Raw genomic sequence first — 18,405 nt, 5'->3', positions numbered from 1 at the left:
AATTATCTAAGTTCGCCTTTATCTGAGAATACCTTGATTTTTTCCTTTATTGCTTGGAAATATATTTGGTGGACACAGGGTTGACAGGTCATTTCGCACTCGAAAAATACACCACTTCCATCTGGCCTCCATGGTTTCTTATGAGAAATATGCTGTTATTCAAAAATCCTTTTCTATATAAGGTTTTCTCTTGCTATCTGTAAGATCTTTTCTTTAATTTCCACAAGTTTCACTATAATGTGTCTTATTGCAGATTACTTTGGGTTTATCTTGTTTTTGGTTTACTTACATTCTTTAATCTGTAAGTTTATGCTTTTTGCCAAATTTGGGAAGTGTTTAGCCATTATTTTTTTAAGTACTTCATCAGTCATGCCCTCTTTTCCCTCACTTTCTAAGACTCCAACAATACAAATGTCAGCTATTCTGTTATAGTTTCACAGGTCCCTAAGATGTTGTTTGTTTGTTTCAGTCTATTTGTTTTTCTTCAGTTTATTTTTTCTCTGTTGATCAGATTTACGAGGAATAATAAGGGAATATTATGAAAAACTTCATGGCCAACTTTGTCTCAAAAAATACGAGCTAAAAATAAAGTCAATTGAATTCAGCCTGGAACATAATGAGATAGCTGACAAACAAGAGATGAGTAGTACTTTATTTCAAGTTGGCTTTTATAGCAACTAATCTTTGAGTTATTGAAGCAAAGCTGGGACAACAGAACAAGCAAGCACAGAGACATTCTACATGTACAAGACGTCTCTACTCCTGGTTCTGATTTTTAAAATCATAAAGAGGTTAAAAAAAAAAAAAAAAAAAAAGCTATAATCCTCTAGGAGAAATGGAAATTTGGTGATTTATTCTCCTAAAGGCATGAAAAGAAGTGTTTAATACTAATTGATCTAATGATGAAAGTTTGGTTCCCACCATTCTTTATATTCGATTTTTATGCTACTATATTTACATTTAACCAGAAATTATTTTAGGCCAATACCCAATAAGTACACTGTGGATATAAAACTAAACCATAAAATACATACATAACAATATCAAAAATATATACCTTAAGTGGGTCGGCTAGCTCTGATAGTTGATTAATTTTTAATTTAATTGCATCATACTTATTTTCTGCTTCTATTTTCAGACTTTTAAGATGCTCCATATTTTCTTTTTGTTGCTCCATATGTTTCTCAACCATTTTCATTTTGCTTTTATTTTCCTGAGCTTCATCTTCCTGATAAAATTTAAACAGCATATAGGGTTAATTAAAACACTTTAAGCTTTCAAATAGAAGAAACATATAAATAATTCTGAGAGGAGAAACTATAGGCTATATGCAAATCACATCAAATACAAATAGAAAGAACACTAGAGTATTTTTATACTCTTAATGGTAAACTAGGAAGTAGAGGAAAACAAGCTGAATATTTAGGAGACAATATTCTGCTTAAGATCATAATCAAAAAGAGTAACTTTCATTCTATCTATTCATTTTTTCCAAACTATACTATATCTTGTGCCAGAGAATATGTTAGATGCTAAGTAAACAAAGATAAATAAGATATTATCCGTATGTTTAAGAAATTTAGGCCGGGCGCGGTGGCTCAAGCCTGTAATCCCAGCACTTTGGGAGGCCGAGACGGGCGGATCACGAGGTCAGGAGATCGAGACTATCCTGGCTAACACGGTGAAACCCCGTCTCTACTAAAAATACAAAAAACTAGCCGGGCGTGGTGGCGGGCGCCTGTAGTCTCAGCTACTCGGGAGGCTGAGGCGGGAGAATGGCATGAACCCGGGAGGCGGAGCTTGCAGTGAGCCGAGATCACGCCACTGCACTCCAGCCTGGGAGACACAGCGAGACTCCGTCTCAAAAAAAAAAAAAAAAAAAAAAAAAAAAAAGAAATTTAGTTGGCCAGGTGCAGTGGCTCATGCCTGTAATCCCAGCACTTTGGGAGGTCGACACGGGTGGATCATCTAAGGTCAGGAGTTTGAGACCAGCCTGACCAACATGGTGAAAGCCCGTCTTTACTAAATACAAAAAATTAGCTGGGCATGGTAGCACATGCCTGTGTAATCCCAGCTACTTGGGAGGCTGAGGCAGGAGAATTGCTTGAACCTGGGAGGCAGAGGTTACAGTGAGCCAAGATTGCACCACTGCACTCCAACCTGGGCAACAAGAGTGATACTCCATCTCAAAAAAATAATAATAATAAAAACGAAATTTAGTCTATCAATAAAAGGAATTAAAGCAGAAAAATAAAAAGCAGAAAGTGAAAAACAAGACTACTAGTAAAAAATGAAGAGAAATTCTAATCAGAGTAAAACTTTACCAGCACTGAGACTTATTCCATTTTGTGCACTGTTGTATTCCTTAGCAGTTAATATCCTTCCTGATACAGAGCACTCAATAAATATTTATTCATTTTAACAAAACTGCAATTTATCTAATTCACTGTTTGCTGAAACTCAGAAAAAGCTAAGTGTCATAAACAGACTCCTGAAAAAAAAATACAGTAAAAAATATGTTGAATTAAAATGAAAAATACTGATTTAAAAAAAAGAAAAAAAAACAAGACACCAATTAGAACTGACTAAAAGATGATCCTGACATCTGTGCCCATTCATATTGATACTGATGAACTCTGAGAGTACCTAGGTGGAAAACACTATGCTCAGTAGCAGGGTTTGATGGGCCCTTGTTTAGAAATATAATTAAGTTTGGGTAAAGCTTTTTTGCATGTGATAGAAGACAAAATCAATTATTATGCATGAAAGTTATATATACACACAACATTAAAAAATATGAAGGCTATATACCAGGTAGTTTTTACCTTCTTGGTGAATGGAGACAGCAATCATAAAGAGTAGCTTCAATTAAAAGAACTTTCTAAAAAAGCTGAGTTGATGCCATTAACCTGAATGGTGGCTTTATCCTTTAATATTACATTTAAATTGAAAAAAAGTATTTTACCAAAGTTGCAATATCTACAGACTGGTGTTCTTCTATGTTCTCAAGTTCCCGAATTTCAGAATTACTTTTTCTTATTTTCATCTAAAAGAAAAGTATTTGGATTTTAGTAACATAAAAAAAAAAATTTAAACTAAAAACCTTGGAAAGGATGTATTAATCTACAAAGCTCTACAATGTTGATGATACAGAAGGATTCCATAATTAATGAAAGGGGTACATTAGTATTAAATCAACCAAAAGAAATTACATATAAATTCTGCCATGTATCACTCTCATATACTAATCCAAAAAGAGATGTAAGTAATCCATCTTAGCATTTTAAATGATGGCACTGTTGAGTCCATTGAGAAAAATTTTTCTGAAACATCCAAAGTCTCAAGTTATGGAATGATTATTCTAATCCAGTGGTTTTCCAAGTATGAACCAAGTAACCTATGGGGGTTTCTGATATCCTTTCAGATAGTCTGTGAGGCCAAAACTATTTTCATAAAAACAATTAGACATTATTTGCCATTTTTATTAGCATTTTTTCATGAGTGTATATAAGGTTTATAAATGTATGATTTGTAATATCGCAACAGACTGCAAAAACTGATACAACTATTTAATTGAATTTTATTAAACTGAACATTAGAGACTTACAAAAATATTCCAATCTTCTCACAAAATCTTTTTGGTTTCAAAAATTTGTTTTTTTAAATAAAAAATATTTCTGTTAACTAAGTTTATTATTATTTTTAAATGATTTGATATGGTTTGGCTGTGTCCCTACCCAGATCTCACCTTGAATTTAAGTTCCCATAATCCCATGTGTTGTGGGAGGAACCTGATGGGAGATAATTGAACCATGGAGGCAGCTACCCCCTACTGTTCTTGTGGTAGTGAATAAGTCTCATGAGAGCTGATGGTTTTATAAGGGGTTTCCCCTTTTGCTTGGCTCTCTTTCTCTCGTGGCTGCCGCCATGTAAGACGTGCCTTTTGCCTTCTGCCGTGATTGTGAGGCCTCCCCAGCCACGTGAAACTGTGAGTCCATTAATTACCCAGTCTCTATTATGTCTTTATCAGCAGCGTGAAAACAGACTAATACATGAATTAATAAATATTCTTAAATTTTGTTTTAATTTTTAAAAATGTAAACGTTGATAGATATACCCACAGAAATGAAAGCTCTTTGATGAGTGTAAAGGGGCTTGAGGCCAAAAGGTCTGAGAATTACTCAAAGTTAATAATGGGATCTTAAAATCAACTTGGTAGTAGTAAGTTGAAAAAAAAACAAAAGAATGTTTATTTATTTTTTTACCTCCAGTTCTTTATAATGTAGTTGGCACCTTTTAAGAAGTTCCTCATTGCGTTTAATATCTTTTTCAAGGTCAGATAAATGTTGCTGAAGATTTAATATCTGGGCCATCTTATTTTCAACCTCATTCTCCAAGTCACTTGATAGGAAAGGAGAAGATAAAAAATACTTCAAACCTTTTTCTCAATATTACAAATACTTTAGACCTTTACAAAGAAAGCCTTATTTATAGTAAGTTATGTGCAAAATCCTTTTCAGTTAAACTAGTTCTATAATCCTACCAAGCTATTAATCATGAAAATCTACTGCAGACATTGCAAAAAACATTCTAAACAGGAATCAAGTTTTACTTATTTCCTTAACAAGTAGAGTTTACTCTTGAACAAAGCAGGGTTTGAAAGATGTGGGTCCACTTATACACAGATTTTCTTCTGCCTCTGTCATCCCTGACACAGTAAGACCAACCACTCCTTTTCCTCACCTTATTCAATGTGAAGAATAAGGATAAAGACCTTAATGATGATCTACTTTTATTTAATTAATAGTAAATATATTTTCTCTTCCTTATGATTTTCTTAACATACTCTTTTCTGTAGCTAACTGTATTGTAAGAATCTAATATATGATACATTGTATGGTACAATATACTGTATTTATAGTATATTGTATAATATACTATACTGTATATACTGTATTATAAGAATATAGTACATAATACATATAACATCTAAAATATATATTAATTGATTACTTATGTTATCAGTAAGGCTTCCAGTCAACAGTAGGCTATTAAGTTTCTGGGGAGTCAAAAGTTATACACAGACTTTGACTGCACTGTGGGTCAGTGCCCCTAACCTCTGCACTCTTCAAGGGTCAAATGTACTTATGACTTCCGTGTGCCAGTATTACGCATAGTGGTAGACAGAAGTAGAAACAGAATTAAGATGTGACTCTGAAAAAAAAAATCAGGAAATAAACTATAACATTAAAATGTGAACAGGACACTATATTATATATCCACAGTACTATAGGAGCATAAGAGTGAATCTGGGAGAAGAGATAACTGAATTGTATTCTATAATTTTTCATCAGGTGGACCAACTAGGGGAGAAGATAAGAAACACAAAAAGGCACAGAGAGTGATTAAAACAGATAAAACTAATAGCTTAATACTTCCGTTGGTGAATAAACACTACGAATGTGTGAGGAGTGAAGGGGAAGAAGAAGATGACAATAAAAAGATACGGAGAATAAATAAAGTACCGGATTCCAAATTCATAAAAAAGTGTCCCCATATGGCAGAGTCAACTGGCTTCAGAAGTGATCTTTTCCTCACTAATCCAAGTATCTGTCTTCCAAAGCTGTGTGCTTGGTGGAAGAGAACTACCTTTGCAGTTAAGAACAACTTTTCCCTAGTCTGGGGGATATTCCCTGGAGCTGGCCATATTCCACTGAGATGCATATTTCTCCACATTTTAACATCTCTGAAATCTGAAACCATTTTGCAGTCTGTGGTTCAATTAGTATTTATTTCCTTTTTACTGGTACATAAGATAATAGTATATACAACATTTACTGGTATGTAAAATAACCGTGCTACCTTGCTAGAATTTTTAAATTAAAAAAAAAGGCTCAATAAATGTTAGCTGAATAAATGATAAAAATGGGGAAAGGAATAGTGCAATTTCTGATAAAAATGGGGCCAGGAGGAACATTTAATATGGCTCCTCAGGATTGAATATGAAATATTTATTTTATCATATATAAACCTAAACTTTTATTAACAAATAGTAATTTTGCTTAAAAAAAAATGGCTGGGCATGGTGGCTCACGCCTGTAATCTCAGCACTTTGGGAGGCTGAGGCGGGCAGATCACTTGAGGTCAGGAGTTCGAGACCAGCCTGATCAACATGGTGAAACCTTGTCTCTACCAAAAAGTACAGAAATTAGCCAGGTGTGGTGGCATGTGCCTGTAGTCCCAGCTTCTCAGGAGGCTGAAGCAGGAAAATAGCTTGAACTCGGGAGGCGGAGGTTGCAGTGAGCCGAGATTACACCACTGCACTCCAGCCTGGTCAACAGACCCTGTCTCAAAAAATAAAATAAAATAAAAATAAAAGTTGCCCGGCCAGGTGCAATGGCTTAACCCTGTAATCTCAGCACTTTGGGAGGTGGACGTGGGTAGATCACTTGAAGCCAGGAGTTTGACACCAGCCTGGTCAACATGGTGAAACCCTGTCTCTAAAAACATTAGTTGGGCATGGTGGCGCTTGCCTGTACTCCCAGCTACTCAGTTGGCTGAGGCACAGGAATCACTTGAACACTGGAGGCAGAGGCTGCAGTGAGCCAAGATCCTGCCACTGCACTCTAGCCTGGGTGACAGAGTGAGACCCTGTCTCAAAAAAAAAAACAAAACTGCCAAGTAAACAAACTTTAGAAACTACAGCCTAAACCAAAAATGAAAACCAACAAAATAAGAAAGACAATATTGTTATTATACAATTTTTCTGAACATATAGAATAAATTGAAGCAATCAATGTAACCTGCATTAATAAAACTAATGAATTTTACAACTTTCTTTTTACTGGGTAAAACTAATTCCTATACATTTTCATATAATGTTCCTCCTTAGTTTTTTTTTTAATGAGTTTTTACATAGAGAACATGTTACCTAACGAAAACTATATTAAGCCTGAGCTGAGTATGTGAGTTGTTTGTGTGGGATGAATACATATTCCCCGAAAGCCTATCTAAAATAGTATACTTGTCACTCTCTTGCCCCATACTATGCTTTATTTGTCTCCACAGCACTGATCACCACCTAACCTAGTATTCATTTACAGTCTATCTTCCCCTTAATTTAAGATCCAGTAGAGAAATTATGTATATCAATACTTTGTTTCCTTATGTGTCTTGTGCCTTGATTAGTGACTAGAATATCAGATAGCCATTAAATATCTGTTGTTTGAAGAACAAATAAAAGAATAAAATTTTAAGAGCATACTTCAGAAGATTACATTAAAATGTTACAGCGTTTTAACAACTCAAAAATTCACAGGTAATTTTTTTTTATGAACCACCCTGGTAATCATTCTAAGGGCTTGGTTACACATTATGTGCACTTTTATAACTGAAAACTGCATTAAGATAATAAACAAAAGCAAGTGCCACAACACCAAGGTGCTAGTCATTCAACTTTTTCTATTGCTAATTGAAGTTTTACTAAACTCTCCAACATCCATTATGGTATTATGGTTATTTTCCTTTCTTCTGCTCTCATAATCACATAAAAATGACTAGAAGAAATCTATTTCAACAAAACTCTCATTTCCCCTACACATACAAGTCATTTATAATTTTTTTTTTTTTTTTTTTTTGCTCAGTTTTCTTAGATATTTCTTTGAAGTCCTAAGTTCTTCTACTGAAGATCTTCTAAGTCATTAATTCAGGCCCAAAACGTCAATTCATCAATTGAATGAATTCAGTTAAGCAATCATGGGATTGTTTTTGGATACCAAAATGTCTTTTTGCATGTTCTTGAATCTCTTATTAGTTTTTCGTTTAACTTCTCAATTTGTCTCTTCTAGCAGCTGTATTTTCCTAGGCATGTGTTCTAATCATGTCAATTGATCTTCTTTCTAGAACTGTGCAACTCAAAGTACCAATCAGGGACATTATAAGGAGCTTGAGCCAGAATGTAAACCAGTCTGCTGTATCCTCTCTCAGACAAATCAGCAACATTAAATAGTGAGCACAGTGATGTAGCTGATTTACATTCTGAGTCAAGCTCCTATCTCCTTGAGGACAAGCAACAAATAGTGTACAAATGAGCTAGTTGAGGGAATACGTTCTGGATTATCAGTCCTGAATGCTGTTGTCGAAGTGATGATGCAAGGTAACTGTCAACCTCGAATTCCATAACTAGCTAAGTGATGTTTTAAGACTAAGCACTGAGATAGATTACTCCCATCCTCACTGAAACAACCACTGGAAGAGTAATATGAAAGAAAATGAACCCCAAAGGAAGCAGTGGGAATAATACAGTAAAGTTAAACTTGACTCTAACCTTATTTCAGAATCCACATCTCTGCTTAGGAACTTAGGTCTTGTATTTTCAGATGAATAATAACGTCCTGCAAAAACTTGATCACCCTCAGCAGTAAAAGCTTCTCTACAATTTTTGGGTGGCTTTTGGGACTGCATTACTGCACGAGCTACAGAATTATTCTAAAAGAATAGAAAAAAATAAATTTTTTAAAACAATGTGAAAATTTTTCTGATGTACAGAATTTCAAAATGTTACTCGTCCTTATTATTTTAATATGATTCAAGTATTCTTTTTAAAACATTCAAATAATTTTATAAAGTTAAATATAAGAATTTTAACACTTTCAAGGTTAGAAGAATTAAAACTATTTAAAAAGTCTTAAAACAGTTTAGTAAACAATGTTTCATGACAAATTGGTGTATATTTATTTTTAAATTTGAGTATTATCCATTTAAAAGTTAAAACTATTTTAAGTGCTTTTTAATGTGAAAATACAGACTTTAGACCAGTTCATACTATTTTTTCTAAATGACTTTTACACCCTAGAAAAGATATGAATGAATAGCAAATTCCAATAATCGATTACCATACTGAAAAATGTACGGAAAGTCTGGAAATATTTAAGCCCTGGAGGAAGTGAAAGAAGATTAGGTTAATTAAGGCCTAATCAACCTCTCTGGGGACAGACCTTTACAACAGGGCTTTATTATTTATTTTTTCAAGTACTATTCTAAAATATGAGAGAGTAGAACACACAAATAACTACAATATGAACATATGTATATATATATATATATATATATACACACACACACACATTTGAGTTATCTAGACCCTTCTTAGCTTCTGTTAATGAGAAAAAAAAGACTTTTGTTTGTCTTGATTACAAATTTGTTTCAAATAACAAGACAATATAAATCACCTTGTCCCTTCTCAGCAAATTTATGCCAACAGAGGAAACAAAATACGGTGATCTAATCTAACAAGCACATAAAAATACCTACACAGATAAACAGTAAATATTGATTTATCTAACAGAGTACAAAGTTATATGAAAAAGAAGTCATAAGATATCAAGCAAAATACTTCATTTAAGTAGAATGATAATAATATATGTATCTGTAAGGGCAAATAAAGAATAAATTTGGCAGCTAAATAAGAATGAACAAAAAAATTTTATAACACCATGCACCAAAAGAATAATATGCATTTGTGAAATGATTTTATAAAGAACAGCCAAAAGTTATAAAGATCCATGGGGCAGAAAACATACAAATCAATCAGTTTCTATGTTACCCTATCGATTTTCCTATCAGGTAAAAGTACAATAGTGAAACACATCAACAACTCTATGATAAAAGGAGAACTGGAATTTATATAATCATCTTCAGTTTTAAAAATTTAACAATAACATAAAATACAGCAAAGATCTGGTGGTCTTACTTTGATTAGTAGCACTGTCTCTATGCCTCTCATGTCAATTAGGCTATTTGCCACGACCGCATTATCTATTTCTAAAGCTGTCAGAACTGTTGGAAACTCTGGATGATAAGCAGCTCTAGGAGACAAAAAGACAGAAGGATTAACTTAGCAAATTTTAATTATAAATATATATATATGAAAATTGTGTATATATATACATATAATAGAGTATATATATTTCCATATATATTTGTAACAGGGGGAGATTATAAATAACCAGACAATATCAACTACCTGGTAACATTTGAAAACACAGGTTTTCAAATATATAGAGGTTTATTTATTTAGCATTTATATAATACTGTGTGTTAGGCACTGTTCTAAGCATGTTACAAATATTAGCTCATTCAATCCTTTTAACAATCACATAAGATAAATAGTATTATTCTCTCCACATTTTTTTCGGATGAGGATGCTTCAGAGAGTTGAGTATGTTCCCCATCGTCACGAAGATAGTTATGTAACTGGGCTAGGATTTAAACCAGGCAGCTCAGCTCTACAGTCCAGATTCTTAATCAATATGCCCTGCTGCCTACTATAATTAATAATTACAATTTCCTTAAATCTCATACAGTTATCATACATAAACATAAAAGTCAATTATTTAAAATTCATTATAAATAGCTAAACAATTTTTGCCCCGATATAAGAAAAGAAAAATTGAAGCAAAGTTTATTACCAACACAGAGGAAATATGAAAGAAAAGATATTCTTAGGAATTGTAATTTGGGCTCATGAAAGAGACAATCTTTCAACTAAAATGTAAACATGTAAGCTATTAATAGCACTGAAAAATGAACATACTAAGAATAGGAGGTACAGGAGCAATGAATGGCTGAGGAGAAGATGGTGGTAGCATTCTTAGTGCTTTTCTAGTCCTAGAATTCCAAAACAAAGTATCTTTGCATGCATGTTTTATACCTACTCATCCATTAATTCAACACATATTTAGTGAGCACCTACTTTGTGGCAGGTGCTGTTCCAGAGGATAAAGGGAGCAGTATACAAAACAGACTACACTCTGTTCATGGAGCTTACATTTTTTTGAAGGAAGACAGAGAATAAAGAAAAAGAACGAAGGGAAAGGCAGCTTATGGTGCTTTTTTACACACACACACACACACACACACACACACACAAAGACTAGAAAAAGCCTCACTAAGATAACACTGGGCAGATACCTGAGGAAATGAGATAGTCACATAAGTAACCTTAGAAGACCATTCCGGATGAGGGAAGAGCAATCATGAAGACCCTAAAAGATGTGTCAGAGAAGCAAGGAGACAGACTGCCACAGCGGACAGATCAGGGAGGGAAGTGCTTCTACAGACAGGATAAGAAAGATGGTGAGAGGACAGATCATCCAAGCCTAGAGGTCACAGTCAGGCCTGTGATAAGGAAAACAGCAAAGTTTAGAGTCCTTTGAGCAGAGGCACAACATGACCTGACTTTCCGTTGGCTGCTGTACTGAAACTGTGGTGCCAAGTAACCAGAAGCAGGGAGATCAGCCTATAAATCCTCAAGGGAAACATGATGATGGCGTGAGCCAGTGTAGTCACCACACAAGTGGTCAGATCTTGGATATATTTCTAAAGTACAGCCAGTAGGATGTGGGGTAGCAGAAAGGAGTCAAGAGGCCGGGCGCGGTGGCTCAAGCCTGTAAGCCCAGCACTTTGGGAGGCCGAGACGGGTGGATCACGAGGTGAGGAGATCGAGACCATCCTGGCTAACACGGTGAAACCCCGTCTCTACTAAAAAAAACACAAAAAAACTAGCCAGGCGAGGTGGCGGGTGCCTGTAGTCCCAGTTACTTGGGAGGCGGAGGCAGAAGAATGGCGTAAACCCGGGAGGCGGAGCTTGCAGTGAGCTGAGATCCGGCCACTTCAGCCTGAGCAACAGAGTGAGACTCCGTCTCAAAAAAAAAAAAAAAGGAATCAAGAATGACTCTGCAATAGGGAAATGAAGATGGAGAAGATTACTGAAAGTGCAGGTTTTGGGGTGGAAATCAGGAGTATAGCTTTCAGACATGTTAAGTTTGAAATGCTTATTGGGCATCTAAGTGGAAAATACATATTAAGTATATTATATCCTAGAGTTCAGAAGAAAAAGGCAACCTACAAACATAGTTTCACAGTCATCAATGTATGATCTGTAAAGTCATGAAATCAGATGAGTTCACCTAGGGAGAAGTGCAGGCCAAGAAGAGTTCTGGAGCACTAGTACAGTCAGCAGTGAGGAGGAAGCAGCAAAAGATACCAAAAACGAACGCCTAGAGAATTAGGAAAATGAGAAGAGTGAGGCCCTTGGTGCCAAGTGAAAAAGGGTTTCAGGAAGAATGAAAGGATCAAGGGCAAATACTGCCAGTAAGTAAAATTAGTGAATAGTAATGACTTTGAGTTAATTGAGTTAAGCAAAGTGAGGCTTGCTGATGCCTTGATGAGAGCTGTTTTGGTATGTGATGAAATTATAAAGTTTGACTGGAGAAGGTTCAAGAAAGAAGGTAGAGAGAAATTAAGAGACATAGACAATTCCTTTGAGTTTTTCCTGAAAAGGGAAGCAGAGAAAAGAGATAGTAGCAGGTAAATGGCTTTTTAGGACAGATTTCAGGCGGAAATAAAAACAAGGATAAGAAAGAATAGGGTGTGGATGCTCTAGAAATGTCAGGCAGTCAATGAAACAAAGTAGAGAACAAGGAGATAAAGAAAGGGAGTAGAAGTCTAAGAGGGGAGGATGTGGTAGGCAGTTCTGGTGAAATGCAGACTCTCGCCAGCCTGTGGAGAGCACAGGTTTTGAAACTAGGAAGGAGTCACCATTTTTGGGCAGCCACAGGCCATCATTACATGAAGTTGTTACTACCAGTTTGCTCTAAAGCACCAAGTCACGACTATCTCTTCCTTTGGCTATTCGTCCCTGGGATTTACTTCATACTGGCTTATATTACAATTAATAGTATGTTGGGGGAGGATACAAAATCAGTCTAGCAGAGCAAAAAGTAGAAAGGAACATTAGCAATGAGATGTTGGTGAGAAGGGACAAGAAGAAGATAACAGGATATAGGTTCACAAACAATGTTAAGCAGAAAGTCTAAACAAAACATACTGACAAAGGAAAACGTGCACAGAAAATCTAGGCAAGTATAATAGGCCTCACTGGTAAGTGGAGTTACAGGACAAAATGATTTTTCCATCCTAATTATATTTAAATCATTTCATAAAAAGATGTGATTTCTAAAGTCAAGTAAAAGGAAAAACATCACTAAGTTAAAATATAGGAAAAAAACATGATTAAAATTTGGTGTATTTTTATTTTATTTTTTTTGAGACAGGATCTCCCTCTGTCGCCTAGAGTGCAGTGGCACGATCACAGCCCACTGCAGCCTTGACTTCCAGGGCTCCAGTGATCCTCCCACCTCAGGCTCCTGAGTAGCTGGGACCACAGGCACACAGCACCATGCTCAGTTTATTTTTGTATTTTGGGTAGAGACGGCGTTTCACCACATTACTCAGGCTGGTCTTAAACGCCTGAGCTCAAATGATCCACCCGATTCAGCCTCCTGAAGTGCTGGGATTATAGGTGTGAGCCACTGTGACTGGTCTAAATTTGGTGTATTTTTAATTTTCCAAATATAAGAAGATATAAAGTGAGAAGATATAACAGACTATGAAGAGAGCTGTAGGGAGCACCAGAAGGAGATGAAGAAAAGCCCACATATAGGCTGAGAAATACCTAAAGAGTATGAGAACCAAGAAAATGGTGTCATAGTAACAAAAGGAATAAGAAGTTTGAAGGAAGGTGTATTTGATAGCATCTAATGCTTGAGAGAAGGTAAATATCAACTGGATTCCGCAACAAGGAAATAACTGGAGAATATAATTAACATTTAGGGACCTAGAGTGGTAAGTCTATGAGTGAATGCAGTCTCCTCTAGGAGGGGTGTGTTTTTAAAAGGAGAAACACAAATCAGAGACCTACCATGTTTAAAACAGAAAATTTAATGGGAAAGTTTAAGGCTCAGGAGGGCTGAAATAATTTTTTTAAATGGTTAATGAGTCAGGCAAGAAAGTATGTGATTCAAGGCACAAGTAGACTAGCCTCAGGCAGAAAGAATCTCTCTTGAGATGGGGGCAAGATGTACAAATGCAGGCATAATAGCAGGAGGAGTAGTTTAGTAGCTTCTATGTCCTCTGAGAAGAAGAAACAAGACCATCTTTATAGGAAAGGTGAGCTAGACACCTTCCTAGGTACCTCTGTTAAGGTTATATAGCATAAGCCTAAATGACTGAAATGAGTCCTTGAGTCCTGTGTATCTGATGCATTATAAACTCTAATAATATTTTACTATTTTTCACATTAAAATAATATAGCCAGTTTTTAAATTTAGCATTTGAACCATAATTCATACCGAAAAAGTTCTTCAAACACACAAAAAATTCACCCCTTCAAAATGTTTACAAGGCAGGTACAGTTAACAGAATGTTAGACGTACTCAAGACTCTTGTCAATATCCTATCAACACCCAAAAGGATTACAATCTAGTTTCTTCCCCTATTCCAACAACTTGCGTTTCAGCTACCTGCTCCTGAAGCCAAAACACGGACTTTGTCATCCCCTAGACCTGTTCCATTCAGCTTGAATTTTTCACTCTTACCATAACCTCCTCTCCTTCCAGACTTATGCCTTTAAGCATGTTCTCTAACTTTATTAAGGTGGGTCTAAACACTTTCTCCCAGTCCTCTCTTTCTTTAAACTAATTTGTCAACAATACACTCAAGTGCTTCCCTTTTCCCTTTCTGTAATACCTCTCCACTCTAAAACATTCTAATATTTACCTAACAGTACAGACTCTCCCTCCACTCATCTCTAAAGAAACGTTATCAGTGAAAAATCCTGCAGCCACTAGGCTTTTTGTATCTTAACAGACTTGAGTCAGCTTCCTCTCTCATTCTCCTTGGCAGCCAATCTAAACCCTTAAAGAAGGTACCTCCTACCAACTCCTGAGGCCCTTGTTCTCAGCACATAAACTCACCTACTTCCAAGAAAACTGGCATTACGACACACACATTGGATCCCTTGTCACATGTGTTTCACGGCTAAGTGACTAGAAGCACAGGCTGGGACACACAATGTGCCAGCAAGGCAGCACCAGGCACTCTTCTTCAGAGTCCTCGTGGCAGTTCAGAGCAGGCCCCGCCAGAATGGCCAGGACTATTCTCTTTGGTCCCAAAATGACAGTTCAGATTCAAGGACATTCCTCACAATTGATGGCATCCTTCAGCTAGTCACTCCAGCCAGAAACCTAGAAGTCATCCTGATTTTTCCTTCTCTTGCATTCAATTAAACTTTATTTTGTCCTAATCTCTCTGCTAATCTGTTTCTTCCTATCAAAAATGCAAATGCTATTTTTTGCAGAAAAACTCCCAATGTCATGCTTCCACACGTTTTACACACAGAATTCTATTTGCCTACAAGGCAATTAACTTTTTCTATCACTTAACAAACTCATCAGTTAAACGACCGATGATTTCTCATCCCCTCTCTGAATTCTTCCTTGTCTACCTATTAACATGAGTTAATTATACACACAAATTTACCAAATACGAGATATACAGCATTAGACTTAATTAAAAAGAAGGTTTATTTTAAAAAGTGGAGATGGGAGAGAAAAGAAATTTTAAAATGTAATCTGCGAATATATTCTTTTTTTTTTTTTTTGAGACAGGGTCTCATTCTTCACCCAAGCTGGAGTGCAATGGCATGACCCTGTCACTGTATCACTACAACCTCCGCCTTCTAGGCTCAAGTGATCCTCCCACCTCAGCCTTCCAAGTAGCTGGGACCACAGGTACACACCACCAAGCCTGGCTTTTTTTTTTTTTTATATATTTTTGGTAGACAGGACTCCCCAAGTTGCCCAGGCTCGTCTTGAACTTCTGAGCTAAAGCAATCTGCCCATCTTGGCCTATCAAAGTGCTGGGATTACAGGCATGAACCCGTGCCTGGCCTACATTCATTTTTAAAGTGTTAGCCAGCAGTTAGCAAAGAGGCCAGTTTGGGTACTGAGCTCCCTTGAAAAGACTTGTTAAGGTCATCAAAGAACACAATTACTGTCTATGGATTCTGTGAAACACCTTCAGAATGTAACTGTGTGTAACGAGTGCCAATGTTCTTCCTTAGGCCCTCCCTCTTAATTTGGTCATATCATTTTCCTCACGGGTATAATTTCTAAGCCATACTACATCTGTTTCCCTGTAATGTCTCCCACATGTAAGAACTTCAATGGTAGGGAACATTTATCTATGTTTCTCTAACGCCTAGAACTAATACCTAGACAGAAATTAAAGTGGCTTGATGAAATTTTACAAATCAGGGGTAAAGATATGATTAACATTAAAAGTGTTTTAACTCTTTCCAGTCCTGCATATGATTAAGCAAAGCCAGAAACATATTCAATTACTAATGCCTTACCTGTGTCTTACATCATATATCTCATTCCGAAACTCAGAAACTATTATCTGTGGCCGTGAGGTCCCTGGTAAATAAAACCTTTTCATGAGTGCCTGAAGGACACGTTCATCAGCATGATTATGGCAACAATAGGCCTGCAGAAGCCCTTTTAAGCAAGATTCAATAGCCAAAGCAAGTTCCGGGTCCCGAAGATGAATGCAAGCTCCTAAAAGTGAGAGAAAATTATAGACGAGCTCATAAATACTTATTTTGAAATATTAACATCACTCCTCTTTAATTATAGTTTATAAATGACATATTTTTATATAAAGCAGTTTAAATGACATTACAGATCATTTAATCATAGTTTATAAATGACTTAACATACTTTTATATAAAGCAGTTTAAATAATATTTTAACTGAATGGGAAATCCCCTATACCCACAGGATACAATGGAGAGAAAATCCACCAAATCCTGTGAAAAAAATTGTCCCACGCTAATGTAAACCAACGGTGGCTTTTCTATATTCAGTTTATACTATTCTAGTCTTTCAATGGGGTTCTGAAAATCAAGGGATTTTCAAATTCCTTAATGGGATGGGAAAAAAAGCCTTGTCCATTGAAATGGATCCTGGTATAAAGGTACGTATCATTTAAAAGAGACATTACTACAATATTTAAACGCAATACTTTACTAACAAACTATATTTATAAGCATTTTCACCTAATGATTTTCAGAATTAAAGATAACCCTCCAAGAAAACGTGACTTAAAAAATTTTTTTACGTACCATGTATATGTAAGAGTAAAGTAACCACAGATTTTACAGTTGGAAGAGAACTTAGAAATCATGCTGTCCAACCAAAACAGAAACTAAGAAAGAAAAGTCATTTTAAAAAGGTTACCAAAACTCAGGTAACTGCTCCTTCATCTTGATGTTATTATTTTTTTTTCTGAATAATCAATTATATTAGTTCATTCACTTGTTTATTCAGAAAAACAAGAACCAAATTATTCAACTCTGTAATTACTTTTCCTTTTCCAAAGTTCTCTCACTTCTGGATATTTTATGCTCTAAAAATATAAAACGAAAGCTACAGAGCTTAACATAATTTCATCATTTTATCTTTTTTAATGAAATCACTGTATTTTGAAAACTTCATTCAATCATTCTGAAAATAAAAACTTATTTCTAAAGTTTATTATAACCTCACTAAATTAAGACAAATACCTAAAGGGCCTACAGGTTTATAGGTAAAAAGTCCTTGTCTATAAGCATCATCTATGGCTTCAAGAAGAGCTGGAACATTAGGGCCAAATCTTTTGAGTCGATCAGTTTTACTATCTTTCAATTCTTTCAGTTGCCTCTGATTGTAGCTCAGTGCATGCTTCACATCTGATTCTTCTCTCCTAAAAAAGAAAAGCAGAACAGGACAGATATGTGATAGTTTTACAGAAACATTTTTTAACCTTTGCCCAGAACACCTACATCCCAGTGAATGACCCACCTAGCTACCCTAAAAACCAAAAGCAGAATTATTTATTTGAAAATAATTGTGTTACCAGAGAAAAACAGTCTGGAGTCCTCAAAACTTGGCATAAAAAAAGTAATGCAACGATGATGGGCTAGGAATCCCAGAAATTGTTCAACTCTACAACTATAAGAAGTCTTGAAAAGTGATTTTAAAAGATCCAGCTGGCTATAGGTGCACTGGCTATGAGTTAGCCCTGCTCTGCAAGGTATTTAACATAAAAATAAAATCTTTTTTAAAAGATCCCTTATTATGTAGAAGAAACAACCATATTTGCTCTCTTCATATAAGAACAAAACTATATGATGTGAAAGTAATTGAAAAAAATCATTCTAAGGATGTTGCAACTTACTTAATTTTGCCATATTCTTCTTTGTCCTTTTCTATGGCTTGCTGAAACTGTTCGATCTCTTGATTGACTGAATTTTCTTGATTTCGTAAGGCCTTTACTCTCTCTTTTAACCAAGATATTTTTTTTTGTCTTTCCAACCGTTCAGGTTCCAAAGATTGGTCAGTACTAACAGTAAATAACCCAAAGTGAAAAATGTTAAATGAACAGTTTAAAGAACACAAGCCAATGTAATAAAATTTCATTAACAACAATACATAAAATACAATATTCCAATGCATCTACCTT

The 18,405-nt window shown here is 35.5% G+C and overlaps 1 protein-coding gene across 9 annotated transcripts in view; it reads right to left on the bottom strand.

Moving 5' to 3' along the window:
- SMC6 (structural maintenance of chromosomes 6) overlaps positions 1-18,405 on the bottom strand; it is an 88,606-nt gene that overhangs the window by 33,298 nt on the left and 36,903 nt on the right. For all 9 annotated transcript variants that reach the window (XR_006691787.3, XM_065527374.2, XM_074012288.1 and 6 more), the window contains 8 exons: positions 18,121-18,285; positions 17,468-17,646; positions 16,256-16,460; positions 9,752-9,866; positions 8,327-8,487; positions 4,266-4,401; positions 2,966-3,046; positions 1,058-1,228 (listed from right to left, as the gene is read on the bottom strand). Coding sequence is in view for 8 of the 9 variants with exons in the window: in XM_065527374.2 (XP_065383446.1) it covers positions 1,058-1,228; positions 2,966-3,046; positions 4,266-4,401; positions 8,327-8,487; positions 9,752-9,866; positions 16,256-16,460; positions 17,468-17,646; positions 18,121-18,285 (1,213 nt within the window). In the remaining variant the exon portion in view is untranslated. The remainder of the gene's footprint in view (positions 1-1,057; positions 1,229-2,965; positions 3,047-4,265; positions 4,402-8,326; positions 8,488-9,751; positions 9,867-16,255; positions 16,461-17,467; positions 17,647-18,120; positions 18,286-18,405) is intronic.

This window comes from Macaca fascicularis, chromosome 13 (assembly GCF_037993035.2).
Source record: "Macaca fascicularis isolate 582-1 chromosome 13, T2T-MFA8v1.1".
NCBI lineage: Eukaryota > Metazoa > Chordata > Mammalia > Primates > Cercopithecidae > Macaca > Macaca fascicularis.
Note: the sequence above shows the minus strand (reverse complement) of the source record. Positions and strands in the feature narration are given on the sequence as shown.